Source organism: Caloenas nicobarica, chromosome 1 (assembly GCF_036013445.1).
Source record: "Caloenas nicobarica isolate bCalNic1 chromosome 1, bCalNic1.hap1, whole genome shotgun sequence".
In the NCBI taxonomy this organism is placed as follows: domain Eukaryota; kingdom Metazoa; phylum Chordata; class Aves; order Columbiformes; family Columbidae; genus Caloenas; species Caloenas nicobarica.
The window spans coordinates 69,002,441-69,015,674 of record NC_088245.1 but is presented as its reverse complement, the minus strand read 5'-3'; the positions used below and the strand labels follow the sequence as shown (position 1 = coordinate 69,015,674).

At 43.6% G+C, this 13,234-nt stretch overlaps 1 protein-coding gene across 3 annotated transcripts in view; it reads left to right on the top strand.

Annotated features, from left to right (window-relative positions):
* Positions 1 to 13,234, top strand: part of DENND5B (DENN domain containing 5B) — a 117,392-nt gene that overhangs the window by 90,009 nt on the left and 14,149 nt on the right. For all 3 annotated transcript variants that reach the window (XM_065631950.1, XM_065631966.1, XM_065631958.1), the window contains 6 exons: positions 857 to 950; positions 4,143 to 4,274; positions 5,457 to 5,609; positions 6,148 to 6,226; positions 7,456 to 7,537; positions 12,754 to 12,882. In XM_065631950.1, the coding sequence (XP_065488022.1) occupies positions 857 to 950; positions 4,143 to 4,274; positions 5,457 to 5,609; positions 6,148 to 6,226; positions 7,456 to 7,537; positions 12,754 to 12,882 (669 nt within the window). The remainder of the gene's footprint in view (positions 1 to 856; positions 951 to 4,142; positions 4,275 to 5,456; positions 5,610 to 6,147; positions 6,227 to 7,455; positions 7,538 to 12,753; positions 12,883 to 13,234) is intronic.

Sequence of the window (13,234 nt, the reverse complement as noted above, 5' to 3'; positions counted from 1 at the left end):
AAGGATTCAACAGAAGTCTATGCTATTATTAGAAACTCTACAATCAGACTAGAAATTCCTCAAGACAGAGTTATCTTGTTTTGTGTTTTGTTATAGTATCTGGCATAAAGGAGTTTGTACACTTTGGAGCTTTAAGGTTGCTTAGTTTGAAACCTGGTCACCAAGTGGCTTCTTTCAGGCAACAGCTTCAGACAAGGAAGAAATTCAACTGGACACATAGGAACATGTGGCAAAAAGTTCAGGCTTTCTGTGAAGTTTATAAATGTGATGCAAAAAAAGATACGGTGAAGATAGCAACGTGATTAATCCCAGAAAGTCACCATTGTTTGTAACCTTTAAAAATAAGTGTACTCAATATCACAGTACTTACTATTGCAATGATGCAAGGTTCTCTGAAATAATTCCTGGAAGTAGCGCAGAAAGTGCAGAAAGGAGAAGTTACCACCTCTAACAAAAGAGAAAAAATTTAGAAGTTGTTGCTTAAAATACGTAATTGTATTTTGCTTGTTCCTACAGACACCATTTTTACCAAACTTGAGCAAATGTAGCAAACAATGATGTTGTTGGGCAACCAAGCACAACAATTTTCCCAGTGGTGGCATCAATGATCTGCATGTCGGGGGACACACGATCTGTGGCTGGAGACCCTGGCAGGCGGCGGGCACGTTTCCATCAGGGGTTTTGTCCCCTGGGTGTGTGCTGGCCTGTCACCACCTGTCACTTTCCCATGGGAGCTCAGGTGCCAGCTTGCACCCGCGTCTATTGCAACCTCCAAGCTTGTGCTTTGGTGTCTTCCACTGCCTTCCCTCCCGATATTTCCCACTCACGTGTGTCTTCCCTCTCTCTGGCTCCCCAGCCGCTGGGCCAGCCGCAGCGCGACCACGCAGCGGAGGAAGGACCGCCTGCGGCAGCACTCGGAGCACATCGGGCTGGACAACGATTTGAGGGAGGTAGGTGGCATCGTCTGCCTGTGATCCAGGAGACGCAATTTAGACAGACGGCGCGTTGTTGCGTCGAGCGGTTTTGTTGCTACCGTGAGGTTTGTGTGGGTCTCTGCAGCCGTTTTGTGTAGACGCCGCTTGTCGCAGATGCCCGTATAGGTTGTAGGGATTCAAATCCCACATCAGAAATAAAATGCTTTTATTATTTTGGAATAAGATAGCTCCTTTGTCACCAGGAAAACGGGTTATTTGCTGACATAGAGCCCAGTCGCGTAACCACACACAGAGAGCAGAGCCCTGGTGCCTGCCTGCGTGTCGCTGCCCAGCTCCGGCCAGGGTGAAGGTCTCTACAAAAGTCAAATCTTTGAATAAATGCCAGTGCTATAGAGGTGAATGGGGCAGGACGTTTTTCTGGTTTAAAGGGATTTTTTTTTTTCTTTCTGTCTTACATAGATTCCTGACATGAGTAAGCCTATTTGAAAGGTTAAGACTTTGGGGCCTTTCTATGCCTAAAGCTTGGAAACTCCCATGCATGGAGTAAATGTCAGTCACATACACACGTTTCTTTCCCATTTTTTTTCAGTTTTTCGTCCTGCACTAAGTATTTTCTGCCATATTTTTCTATTTATGTCCATGTGCTTCTTTTGTACGTCACAAGCAAAAATAAAACATATGTGCTGTTTTGTGGCAAATCTTGCTGGATAATATTGGCCAGTGTTGGCATTTGCACTCTGAAAGAATCTGAACTGATGAGCAGACTATTGAACCGCAGCTTTGCACGTTTCATGGAAACACAGCAAAACAGCACTTGTACATGTCTGTTGCTATTTTTGCTAACGTGGCTTTGCAGGTATATTTTAAGCATTACCTCTTGTGTATATCTCACCAGAGCCTTTTTGATAGTTCGTCATGTATTTACTTTCTTCTTTCTTTTTTTTTTTTTTTTTTGGCTGTGGATCATATGCATGCTTCTTTTGCTTTGTCTCCTCTTTCTTTCTGGCTGTTCTGCCATTGTGGCATCTGCCTCCTCTTAGCCATCGGAGGAGCTTTTGCTTCGTCAGAACTCAATGGCCTTCTGGGAGTGGGATCAGGGACCACCCCCTCCTGCACGGCCTCCTAAAAAATCCTTCTCTGAATGCTGCCTGGTATGTTGTAGTTTTTCTTGTTGAAAGCTGCTTCTGAGATGTTGTTAGCATGCGGAACCGCTGTCTTCACTGCGTCTCAAACCTCTCCCTTTCTCGTAGAGTATGAGCACATCCCTGTAGCGCTTGGAAGTGTGGTTATAATCAGAAAAGTAGCTGGAAATCAGCTCTAGGCTTCCACACCAGCTCCCTGGCAAACATAAGGGCTCCAAGGCTGAAAGATGAGAATTTTGTTTTGCTTCATTTATTCCTGTGTTCCTTGCCTGGCAGTTCAGCTCAGGGTGTCAAATCCAAAAAGCGTTGCTTTCTGACTGCCGGGTTGTCACATCCCAGTGTGGAAGAGGGTGGCAGTGTGTGGATGCTGATGAACAGGCAAAGCACAATCAATTGGATCTTTCATCCCACCCTTATTCTTGTCTTTAACTTACCAGACTTCATAATTATTTTTTTTTACTTTATTGATTGTATGCCTTATTATTATACTAAAGTAAGGCTATCCGTGTTTTGTACTCTTCAGACTATAACCGCACTCTGCATTTTATTTATCCCTTTACATTTAAAAAGAAATATGAGAGATCCTAATTATGCATTTATATATATATATATTCCCTGTATTACTTTTTCACTGGTTTTGTTGCTAATTTTTGCAGTTAGATGGAAGTCACTCGAGCAATTGCTTGCTGAACAACACTCTTTCATCATCTGTGGGTTTTTTTAAATTCCCACATGTAGTTTTTCAACTATTTTTAAGTCATTACGGCATCAGTGAAACTGTAATTACCTAGCTGAGCACTTCTGTTAAATACAGCTTCCCATGGCAGAACCCAACGTTCTTGTCTGACCTGTGAGACTGATGTTAAGTGGTTCATGTCCAAATTTTATATTGAAAAAATCCAAATGTGTCAGAAAAACCGTACTCTCCCATTACAAAAAAAAAAAAAAGGAGGTGAGCAATTTCAAGAAACTTCAATGTGTTTGGATTTTCCTTTTGCTAAATAAAGTATTATCTCCCCAGATATAAAGCTCTAAGGATTCAGCAGCCGTGATTTCCCCTCAGTTCCCCAGAAAACGCAGCCAGCAGCTATGAGCACTATGCTTCAAAACCATTTTATTTGACAACACTGTTATTTTACTCTTTTTAACAACAACAACAAAAAAGGAATAATGCTTGGACAACTTTTTGATAAGCTTCCTATTTGCACCCCTAAATGCAGCCAACTTCTTAGCTTTGCTCAGCATGTAGCCATCTCACTGACGCTGGGGTCAGAGGACACTTTGTTGATTTGTTTGGAGTGTTTTGCTTAACGAACGAGCAAAAATAAAAATAAAAATGCCCTGAACAGTAAGGCAATGGAGCGGGAAGGTTTAAAAGACTTTTGTTATAGTTTGGATCCTTTTTTTAAAGAGCATGCCAGGTTTTGTCCATACTTCTCAATTACCACCCCACAGTAAATACATGAATGATCTTAAATGTCAGTTTCATTTAAAATAAGCTTCACTTGTAATTAAGAAGTTAATTGAGAATAAAATCAAGTCCCTTTTTTTTCCCCCCCCCCCACATAAACTGCCTAGATGAAAAGTAATGGATTAAATCTTTCTCCTTCATTAGTCGTATTTCTTTTTCTTGGGATTTCTTTTCAAAGAATGTTTTCCATCTGTGTACAGTCTGCAACAAATTAGACAAATGGCTTTTAATTTTTTGATTTTTTTTTTTCAAGTGAAAACCAAATAACAATGGAAGAAAACTTTACTTGATATTTTTATTTTGCCGAGTGAAGGTATTGCACTTTTACGCACTTGGTGTGGCTAACTTTGTGCTAGTGGTTAACAGCACAGTTCACTGACTAACGTTGACTGTTCCAGCTCCATACAGGAAAATATCTTTTTTTCTGTTGTAAAAAAGGAGGATTCCACTCCTCCTAAGCATCAGACAAATCATGATGATGTTCCTAGATATAACACTAGGTCATTCCTTTTCACCAGCATTTGCTTGCCTAGGATTAAGATGAGGAGAATCCCTCTGACTTGTAATATCTAAAATTATTCTGTTTATTTTTAGAAATACATGCAGGAGGCGAGGAGTTTAGGAAAAAATTTAAGGCAGCCCAAACTCTCAGACCTCTCTCCAGCCGTGATTGCGCAGACCAACTGGAAATTTGTGGAAGGGTTGCTGAAGGAATGTCGCATGAAGGTAGGTCATCCCCCTCCTCGCTGCCCGCTCTCCCCTTGCGTACACTGAGCGAAAACAGCATCTGCAGATGGTGGCCTGAAAGTCCTTCACAGCTGGAATGCTGCTGGTCTGCTGGCATACCAGGCTATTGCAGGGTGGATGTCCCTTTAGTGTCATATTTTTCAACTGCTAGAAAGGGAACGTGTTATTGCTCTTCTGTGTTATAGAATCATAGAATAGTTTGGGTTGGAAGGGACCTTCAAAGCTCATCTAGTCCAACCCTTGCCATGAGCAGGGACATCTTCAACTAGATCAGGTTGTTCAGAGCCCCGTCCAGCCCGGCCTTGAATGTCTCCAGGGATGGGGCATCTACCACCTCTCTGGGCAACCTGGGCCAGTGTTTCACCACCCTCGTAAAAAATGTCTTCCTCATGTCTAGCCTGAATCTCCCTTCTTTAGTTTTAAACCATTACCCCTTGTCCTATTGCAAAAGGCCCTGCTAAAATGTCTATCCCCATCTTTCTTATCCCTTTTAAGTACTGAAAGGCAGTCAAAGTTGGTGAAATGAGTAAAAAGGACTGGAAGGAGAATCAGCAGGATCAGACATCTTGAGGATTTGCTTTAATTATTCATGTGTAAATGTAGCCTGAACGTAACAAGCTCAAGACCCACAGTCAGAAAAGGAAGTGTTCAGCACTTGCGACTGTTGTGCGTGTTGTTTAGGCAGAGGAAATTAAGTATAGCAGTTTCTAATATTGAGGAAGCGTTTATATCCATGGAAATATAATTTATTTGTGTCAGTTGCAGCTGGTGGTATACAGTATTACCTGAGTTTTAAACTTTAATAGCTGTAACAAGAAGAAAAACAGGTAATGAGAACAAGAAGAAAAACAGATAATGGGTAAGACCGAAAATGTATCTAGCTCTGTACTCTGTTTTTGATTCTAGTTGGTAATAGATCAACAGTGCAGGAATAGGAAAATAGATAAAGGGTATAGAAATAGGACAGTATGAAGTAATCATGCAAACTTTTAAAATTATTCTTTTAAATGTAAAACCTCTGTAAAGAGATTTGAAGTTTCTCTGGTCAGGCCATTAGCGATGGTCTCTAGATTAAGCACATTTAAGTAAACTCACCTATAAATTCTGTCCCTTGTTGGATAACATTCTCAGAAACCTTGGGGGATTTTTATTTTTTTATAGACTAAACGCATGTTGGTAGAGAAGATGGGCCATGAAGCAGTTGAGCTGGGACATGGGGAAGCCAACATAACAGGTCTGGAGGAAAATACATTGATCGCCAGTCTCTGTGATCTGCTGGAAAGAATCTGGAGCCATGGTCTGCAGGTCAAACAGGTTGGTAACTGGGAACTCAGGACTTGGTGCATACAGTGGTCTAGCAAATGCTGACTGCCATCTCAACCTTATAAGCTGCTACTCAGTGGTGTCATTCCAAGTTAAAGTGGGAGGTATCTTTGGGCTCAGAGTCTCTGGTTCATATCGTCTGAGGGCTTGGGAGGTTTGTTTGGGGGGTTGGTTTGTTGGGTTTTTTTGTTTGTTGGTTTGGTGGGTTTTTTGGTTTTGTTTTTATTTGAGAGGTACCTCTGGAAACTGCAATAATGTTGTTAAATACATGTTTGGTTGCTTCTCTGTCAACCTTCAGAAGGGAAACCTGGGAAGAGGACAAAGAAACAAGGCAGGTGGTGTGACTACTAGGTCAGTGAGATGGTCCTCTCCTCTTGCTTAAGGTCTCATGGCCCAGGAGAGAAGGATTGATTCTCACTACTGAACATTTGGCCCACTGAAATGCCATCTCTTTATTTTGCTGTGTTCACTGGCCTCTTTTCTTTAGCCTGACTTATTTAAAGCTATGTACTACGTATTCAATTTCCAGGGGAAATCCGCTTTGTGGTCCCATTTACTTCAGTACCAGGAGAGAGAAGAGAAGCAAGAGCACAGTGCTGAGTCCCCAGGTGAGTACTTGGCAGTTGACTCCATGAAGGGTCCATCACAGTGAATGAACTGGAGCCTGAGAGGAACAGTGCAGCTGCATGAAGCCCATGCATGATTTTTGGTGTATTGCTTGCTAATACTACATTTACATTTTGAGACCTTTCATAATCATTATGAAGATTCCTTGACGTCTGGACAAAATAGATTGGTATCGTTGGAGGCAAATGAACATACTTGTTATCCCTGTCCGGAAAATCACTCGATGTCTGTTCACTACCTTCATTCCCTTTTAACCAGCCTGCGTGAGGTGCGAGAAGCAGTGCTTCTGCAAGACGTGATTTCTGAAGGAGCTGAAGGTGTGGCTCAGATAGCTGGCATTTTTCTTTCAGTGAGCATAATCGGCCTCTCAAATCCCAATGTGAATAACTCCATGTTCAAGAAATCTTTATACAGGTGGACGGTACGCTTCACAAGTTGTGTATTTAATCTCTGTCCATCAGTTTAGGTGCTCAGTTTATGCTTGGGCTTGGCCCTTTACAATAACTAAATTACTTCTGTATTGTGAGAGAGGCTGGCTTTCTGATCACCTTGAGATCTCCCTGCTGGCAGGCTGCTGCTGGGTATTGTAGTGAAGGTCTCTGAACTTCAGTGGGTCATCTTCCAAGGAGACTCCAGCCCTCCAGATCCTGCAGAGGGGAACTTGCATGATCAGTCCTCAAAGACACATTTATGGACAAACTAGTCTTGCTCATGAAAAGACTTTTTAATAAGCTCCAATGAGTAATGCACTAAGCAATCTGGCTGGCAGGCACAAATTCCTGAGAGCAAAATGCGTCACCACAAAGCAGTTTGATCAGTGTAGCGGAGTACAGAAATGTGTGGCATTCTTAGCATCAAATATGCTGCTGTAGCTTAATTTTATCTTCTCCTTCTCAGCTGTGAACTTTCCATAAAAATATATTACTAATAAAACTCATCACTGTACAGACTTGTTTTAGTGTTTTCACATACTAAAAAGGAAATAGTTACATCTCCAAGTTCAGCACTGGATTAAGGAAGAAACAGGTGATGTATTAAGCATTTTTAATTTTGTCTGCTTCTGCATTTCCAGGATAGAGTTAATGATAATGCACAGAAACATTGCGGTTACCAACCACTTATGATTGTTTACAGCTGTATGTAAAACAAACGCATTGCTGACCATTACTGTAATTTTGTGTTAACTTCATATATTTTTTTTCCATTGTAGTTGCTGTTGGAACAGAAAGACGAAAGTCCGATACAGGAATTACTCTGCCTACTTTGAGGGTTTCCCTGATACAAGATATGAGGTACACAGTTTCCTAAAGCATTAATTGTGGTTTTAACTGTGTAGCATAAGGTAAAGAACCTCACTGGCTGGCTTTGGGTTTACAAAGGCTAAGGAGAGCTAATGAAGTCTTACCTTTTTATTTTACAAAATGTTTTTGCATGTTTACTTGATTTATTTAAGCTAAAAGTCAATGAAAAAAAAGTTTTACTGGGGTTTTTGTTTTTCCCAGGGGGTTCTCCTAGCAATAAAGCCAACTTCTACAAATAACAGCAGATATGTCGAGTTCTTTGGTACTTTGAGTTTGTATCTTTTTGTTTATTTTAAGTTACTGATCAAGCAAGTACAGTTGATAGCCAAAGCAAATGGTTATGAAAACGTGCTCGCAATGCCTGAGCAATATTCTTCCTTTTCAATTAGCATTTTTATGACAAATAGTAATAAACGTACAAATTTAGAAATGTAATAAAACTTAGTATTTGGGTCAGTTTAAAGTTGGAATGTGAAGTAAGGGCAGGTGCTCTGTAGATCACAGGCTGGCTCTGCAGAGCTTTCTGAGAAGTGTTGGTTGAGAACTGGAAGAATTAGAGCAGGGGTGTCAAACTCATTTTCACCGGGGGTCACATCGGCCTCACGGTTGCCTTCAAAGGGCCAAATGTAATTTTAGGACTTTATAAATGTAACTACTCCTACATTTATCCTGCATATATAACGGCAAGGCTCATGCGGCCCTGGGTGAAAACGAGTTTGACACCCCTGGATTAGAGAGTAAGAAGAGGTGGAGGTTGATGTAATGGCCTCAGGCAGTTGTTCTTCAGGGCATCTCCTTGACCAAGCCACTGCCAAGTCAAGCTGCTGTTTTGGCACTTGACTCGCTACGGCTAAGCATTGCAGTGGGGTAGTAAAAGTGCCATGAAAAGAGGGGAAGAGTAATGCAGTAGTGCTCATCTGTAGAGAGCGGCTAGCAACTGCTAGCAATTCAGTGTGTGAGGCAAAGTGAGTATTGTTCCTTGTAATATCATGTCCTTCTTCCGTGTAAAAATATCACAAAAAACCCCTCACGGCAAAAATAAGATTAATTGTAGTTAGATCACAAAAATATGATTACAGTGGTGTGATTTTTACCATGTGTGTTCTACAGTTATGGTTTTTTTCTTATATGAGATCCCACAGATTATTCAGACTTTTCTGGAAGAAAATGACTGTAATTCCCACCTGTAGTGTGCAACCTTTTTTGTTTGCTATGTAGTTTGAGTCTTGTGTTCCGATTTCAAAGAATATGACATGCCGCATAAGGCTAAAACAACACGCGAAAGAGCAAGGGAGAATACATGCAACATAATTGGGAGTATAATGCCAAGAGGTCATTTCGAACACGTGTCTGTCATTTTAGCATTGCTCCCATGGGACATGGCAGCTATTTTACTTAATTCAGTCCAGTGAGGCTGACGGGCTTGTTAGAGGGTCAGTCCGAGGAAAGGATGGAGGATCTGGAGCGGAAACTCCTGTGCTGGGGGGGATGCTGGCCGATGATGCTGTGTTCGCTTGCTGCGGCGTGCACGGGTTTCATCTTCCACGTCCTTCCACTTGAGCGATGAAAGCCCAGCGCAGATCTGAGCTCTCTTGCTTGAATCACAAGAGTGTTTCCACTGCTTTTCAGAGGAAAAAGTACAGAAGCGGAGCACTACCTTTTTGTAGTATCTTGGGTATTCATGACTGTCCACAAACATGGCTGGTCATAGAAAATGCTGGGCAGATAGTGAGTTGAATTCGTCATCTGTAATCTCACGGCATACGTTCTGCTTGGAAGGAATTCTGCTTAATATTTGTTTGCACACATAGATTTATGCTGAAGTTAGAAGGATGGGTAATTGTTAAATTACTGAGGTTGCGGTGCTAACTGAACTAATGACTAGAGGATTAAGCATTGCCTTAAGCAGGGCCTGTTTTTTGATGGCTCATGCAAGGTTATGTAAACAACTTAAAAAAGCAGGGCTGAATCACAGTCACGCTCTGAATGTGTGCTAAGCCTGTGCTACAGGTAATGCTGCGTGTCCTCTGCCTCCCTCGCAAAGCCAGGCATCTTAGATGTGGTGAGGAAAATGCTCAAGATGTTTATTTTGGTTCTCTGCACGGAGAGTCTCTGCAGAAGTGTGTTTGGGCTATGCCCCCCCCTCAGCCTTTCTCCCAGGTGAGGATCTGCAGCATTTCTCCCAGCTCCCTGGCAAACTCCTGCTGCAGCCTGACCCTGCCATGGCCTCACTGCTCGGGTGCATCGCTGCGCATCCAGCTGGACCAGTCAGTGCCAAGGCAACCCCCCCAAAACCATTGGTCCAGCTGGGCTCAAGTTTCAGGTCCTTTCCCTTCAGGAAAGCCCTTCCTTGCCACCGGCACTTGCTTTCATGCCCGTGTTGCGCCTCCCCTCTCGCAAGGAGTTTGCAGCGGAGGATGTGGGTGCTGGGCCCTTGGCAGTGATGCTTCGCCCGCTGCAGTCAAAAGAAGCTGGGTTAGCAGAGACCTGCTACCTCCATGGTACGAACCGATACGGCTCGTTTCTGGCTGCGCAGGGATCAGGAGCATGCACACCATCCTCGGGGGCATGGCCACACTGAGCAGCTGTAACCTCTTCTGTCAGCCCAGCTATTTGCAGAGGGTATGGCTTGCCATACCCCAGGCTTACATTTGACAGGGAAAATAGATTTTTCTTTATTACTAATGGGATGAAAAGTGAATCCCAACCTAGGGAGCTGCGCTGAAATTGCTGTTCAGTGCTCTGACACTAAGAGTTTGCTGTGTGATGTTGAATATAGAGTGCTCATGCTTAGGTCACCGATAAAAATAGAGCTGTTCTGACTCTCACAACTGAGTGTGAAATAAATCTGAGTTTCTGAATGCTCTATTCTGTTACACTCTGCTTTTCCTGACACCAAGGCTTATTACTGAACCTTTTTAATGTTTCTGGCGAGCTGCCTGGTTGCAGATCCTTTTATTTCCCGAATGCACAATTAATACCAATGTGGTCTGAACCAGAAACAGGTAATGAAGAGGTACAGAGCATGCATGGAATAAGGCTGAGTCCATCTATACTGGAATCTTTTCACAGTAAAATAACATATTCTACTCAGCGTTCCACATTAGATGTAATTTAAGCCGAGCACTGAGTGGGGAAGGGGAGGGAGAGGGTTGATAGTCTGTGCTTTGATCTTCCCACCTCAGAAGACTCGAAATGTCTCAGGAAAGTGTCTCAACACGACGTAGCTGAGTGTAACGCACCTCCTGCTTCTCAAGGACCTGGGATCACGTGCCCGGCTGTCTGGGCTGGAAGATCTAAGCCTGGCTGCCACGCTCTGAGCCAGGAAGGGCTTTCCAGCGCCAGGAGCCAGGCTCTGGGCAGGGATTCAGCTGGTCGGCTTCGCTGCTGCCAGACAGAGGCTGCTGAGCTTGTTTATGAAGGGCAAGGACTTGTATGTGCGTGTAATGTGCCCTCCTGGGTTTGTTTTACAGCTCACTGGGAGTTAGTACTTCTCACTTGGTCCATCAGAGAACTACCCATGTGTCGCATTAGAAAATAAGGAAAGTTTCTTTAAAAAAAAAATGTTTTTCCTTTTTAGTTTTTTTAAAGAGATTTAAAGTATCCTTGGTTTTACCACTGGCAAGCTACCATTACTCCTATTGATTTTTGTTTTGTTTTGTTTTTCCTGATGGTGCTTCATATATGTACGTACAGCACAGAGCCGTTTGATACAGACACCTCAGCTCGTGCTGCAAAAGTAGACTTGTACTTTGAGAATTCGGGTAGGTCAGCCTGGTGGAGAACGGAGCTGCCGAGCTGTGTCTGGTATCCACTTCGTTTGTGCAGAGGAAACACACGTTTCTGAACAGCACCAAGTTGTACTTTGCAAATTTGCCGCTAAGGGCCTAGTGCTGTTATGTTAGAAGCTCTATAAACAAGAGAGTATTTTTCTCAAATAGTGCACAGTCTAAATATAACGCAAAGCACGCGCCTGGGTATAACAGATGGGGGAAAGCACGAGACAGTGAGACTGTACTAGTCAACGTAAAAAGCACCAGTCACAGCATGACTTCGTTGGATTTTCTTTGGAGTAAATATTGCCACATTCCCTAATGCTCAGCAATGTACGGAGGGCCTTCAAGGAAGGTGCAGGAGTTGGAAAGTAAATCACAACAGAGATCAGTTCAGATTCAGCTGACGGTACTTGGAGCCTGCCCTGGAGGTCTGGAGGGCTCAATTGTCTGCGCATTTAACATGCAAACCGTGTGAAAATTAAGAAATTGCAGCCTTTTCTTTCCCCTGCTGGGAACTGTTACTCATTTTTCTTGCTGTTTATTTAACCAAATGGGCGGGGGGTGGGGGGAGCAGCTTTGCCCTGCCATGGCAGTTCTCTTCCTCTTCTAAAGCTTCCTGTGCTCTAAAACTAGGGTTTCTGTCATTCTCCAAACTGACATATGGGAAGTTTTAAAAAAGAAAAGCAAAACCATAGAAGAAAGCCCCTATGGAACAGTTCTGCTTTCCTTACACACCAGACATGTGGAGTGCTGTTCAGATTATCACTTACATGAGGGCCCCTTATATCCCTGAAAATGTAATTCTGCTTGTCACTGCCTGTTGCTGGTTTCGCTCCAACAATCCCCTTTTTCTCAGATTTCCCATTGCTGCTGCCTTCAGTTTGATCAAGCCTTCAGAGTAGATTGTGGTTTGGAGAAACTCTTTTGAGATGTGTATTGCCCTCTGCCCTCCCAGACAAACCCGCTGGCATCAGCAACTTGAGGGAGTGACTGTGGTACAACTGGGTCTCACAAGGTGGCTGCTTTTTTTTTTTTCTTTTTTTTAAGCATTAGCAGTGCCCATGGGGACATCTACCTTGGGCAATGCCGGGTTGAGCAGATCTACCCCTGCTCACTTTGAACAGGCAAATGCCAGGACCCAGAGCAGCTGATACAAGCTGTAGTGTGTCCTGGGTTGCAACCTGCCGTGCCAGGGAAGGGCTGTCCCATGTCCCCAGGCCAGCCCTAGGGCTTCTGGGGCTCTCAGTGCCACAGTGCAGGGCTCCCTGGGGACATGCTGGGGGTCTCTTACTCTAGAAGGGATGTCAGGAGACCGTTTCCAGTTCCACTGCTGCATCACACTAGATGTTGCCATTTGAAGCATGTAGGATTTTTACAATTCATCTATTGTGTGTGTGTGTTTGTTTGCTTGTTTTTCCCCACCCATTTCAGGCATGTTCAGAACATGAGTGAGATAAAGACTGATGTGGGGCGAGCCCGAGCCTGGATAAGGCTTTCTCTGGAGAAGAAACTTCTGTCTCAGCACCTGAAGCAGCTGCTTTCCAACCAGGCACTTGCCAAGTAAGCTGCCTCTTTTTCTCAAAGCTTCGCTTTCACGCCTTCCTTGGTGGTGTGTCAGGGTGCCGTGCAGGCTTGAGGTGCAGCAAGGCACCCCGTTTGGGTACTGTGGTTTCCAGCCAGAAGTGACTGAAAGGCAGAGGGGAGCTGGGGGAGGAGGTGCTGCCTGCCCAGCAGCACAGAAATCTGCTCATCCACCTGGAGAAACAAATCACAGTTTTCAGGAAGGATGCATTAGGATTTGGTCAGATCAGTGGATTGATCCATTCCACTTTGTGGCCCTACAGTCACTCTGTCTTGTGCAAATGACGGAGCAGGAGCAGAAATGCCCCTTTTTCTCAGATCAGCCCTATGT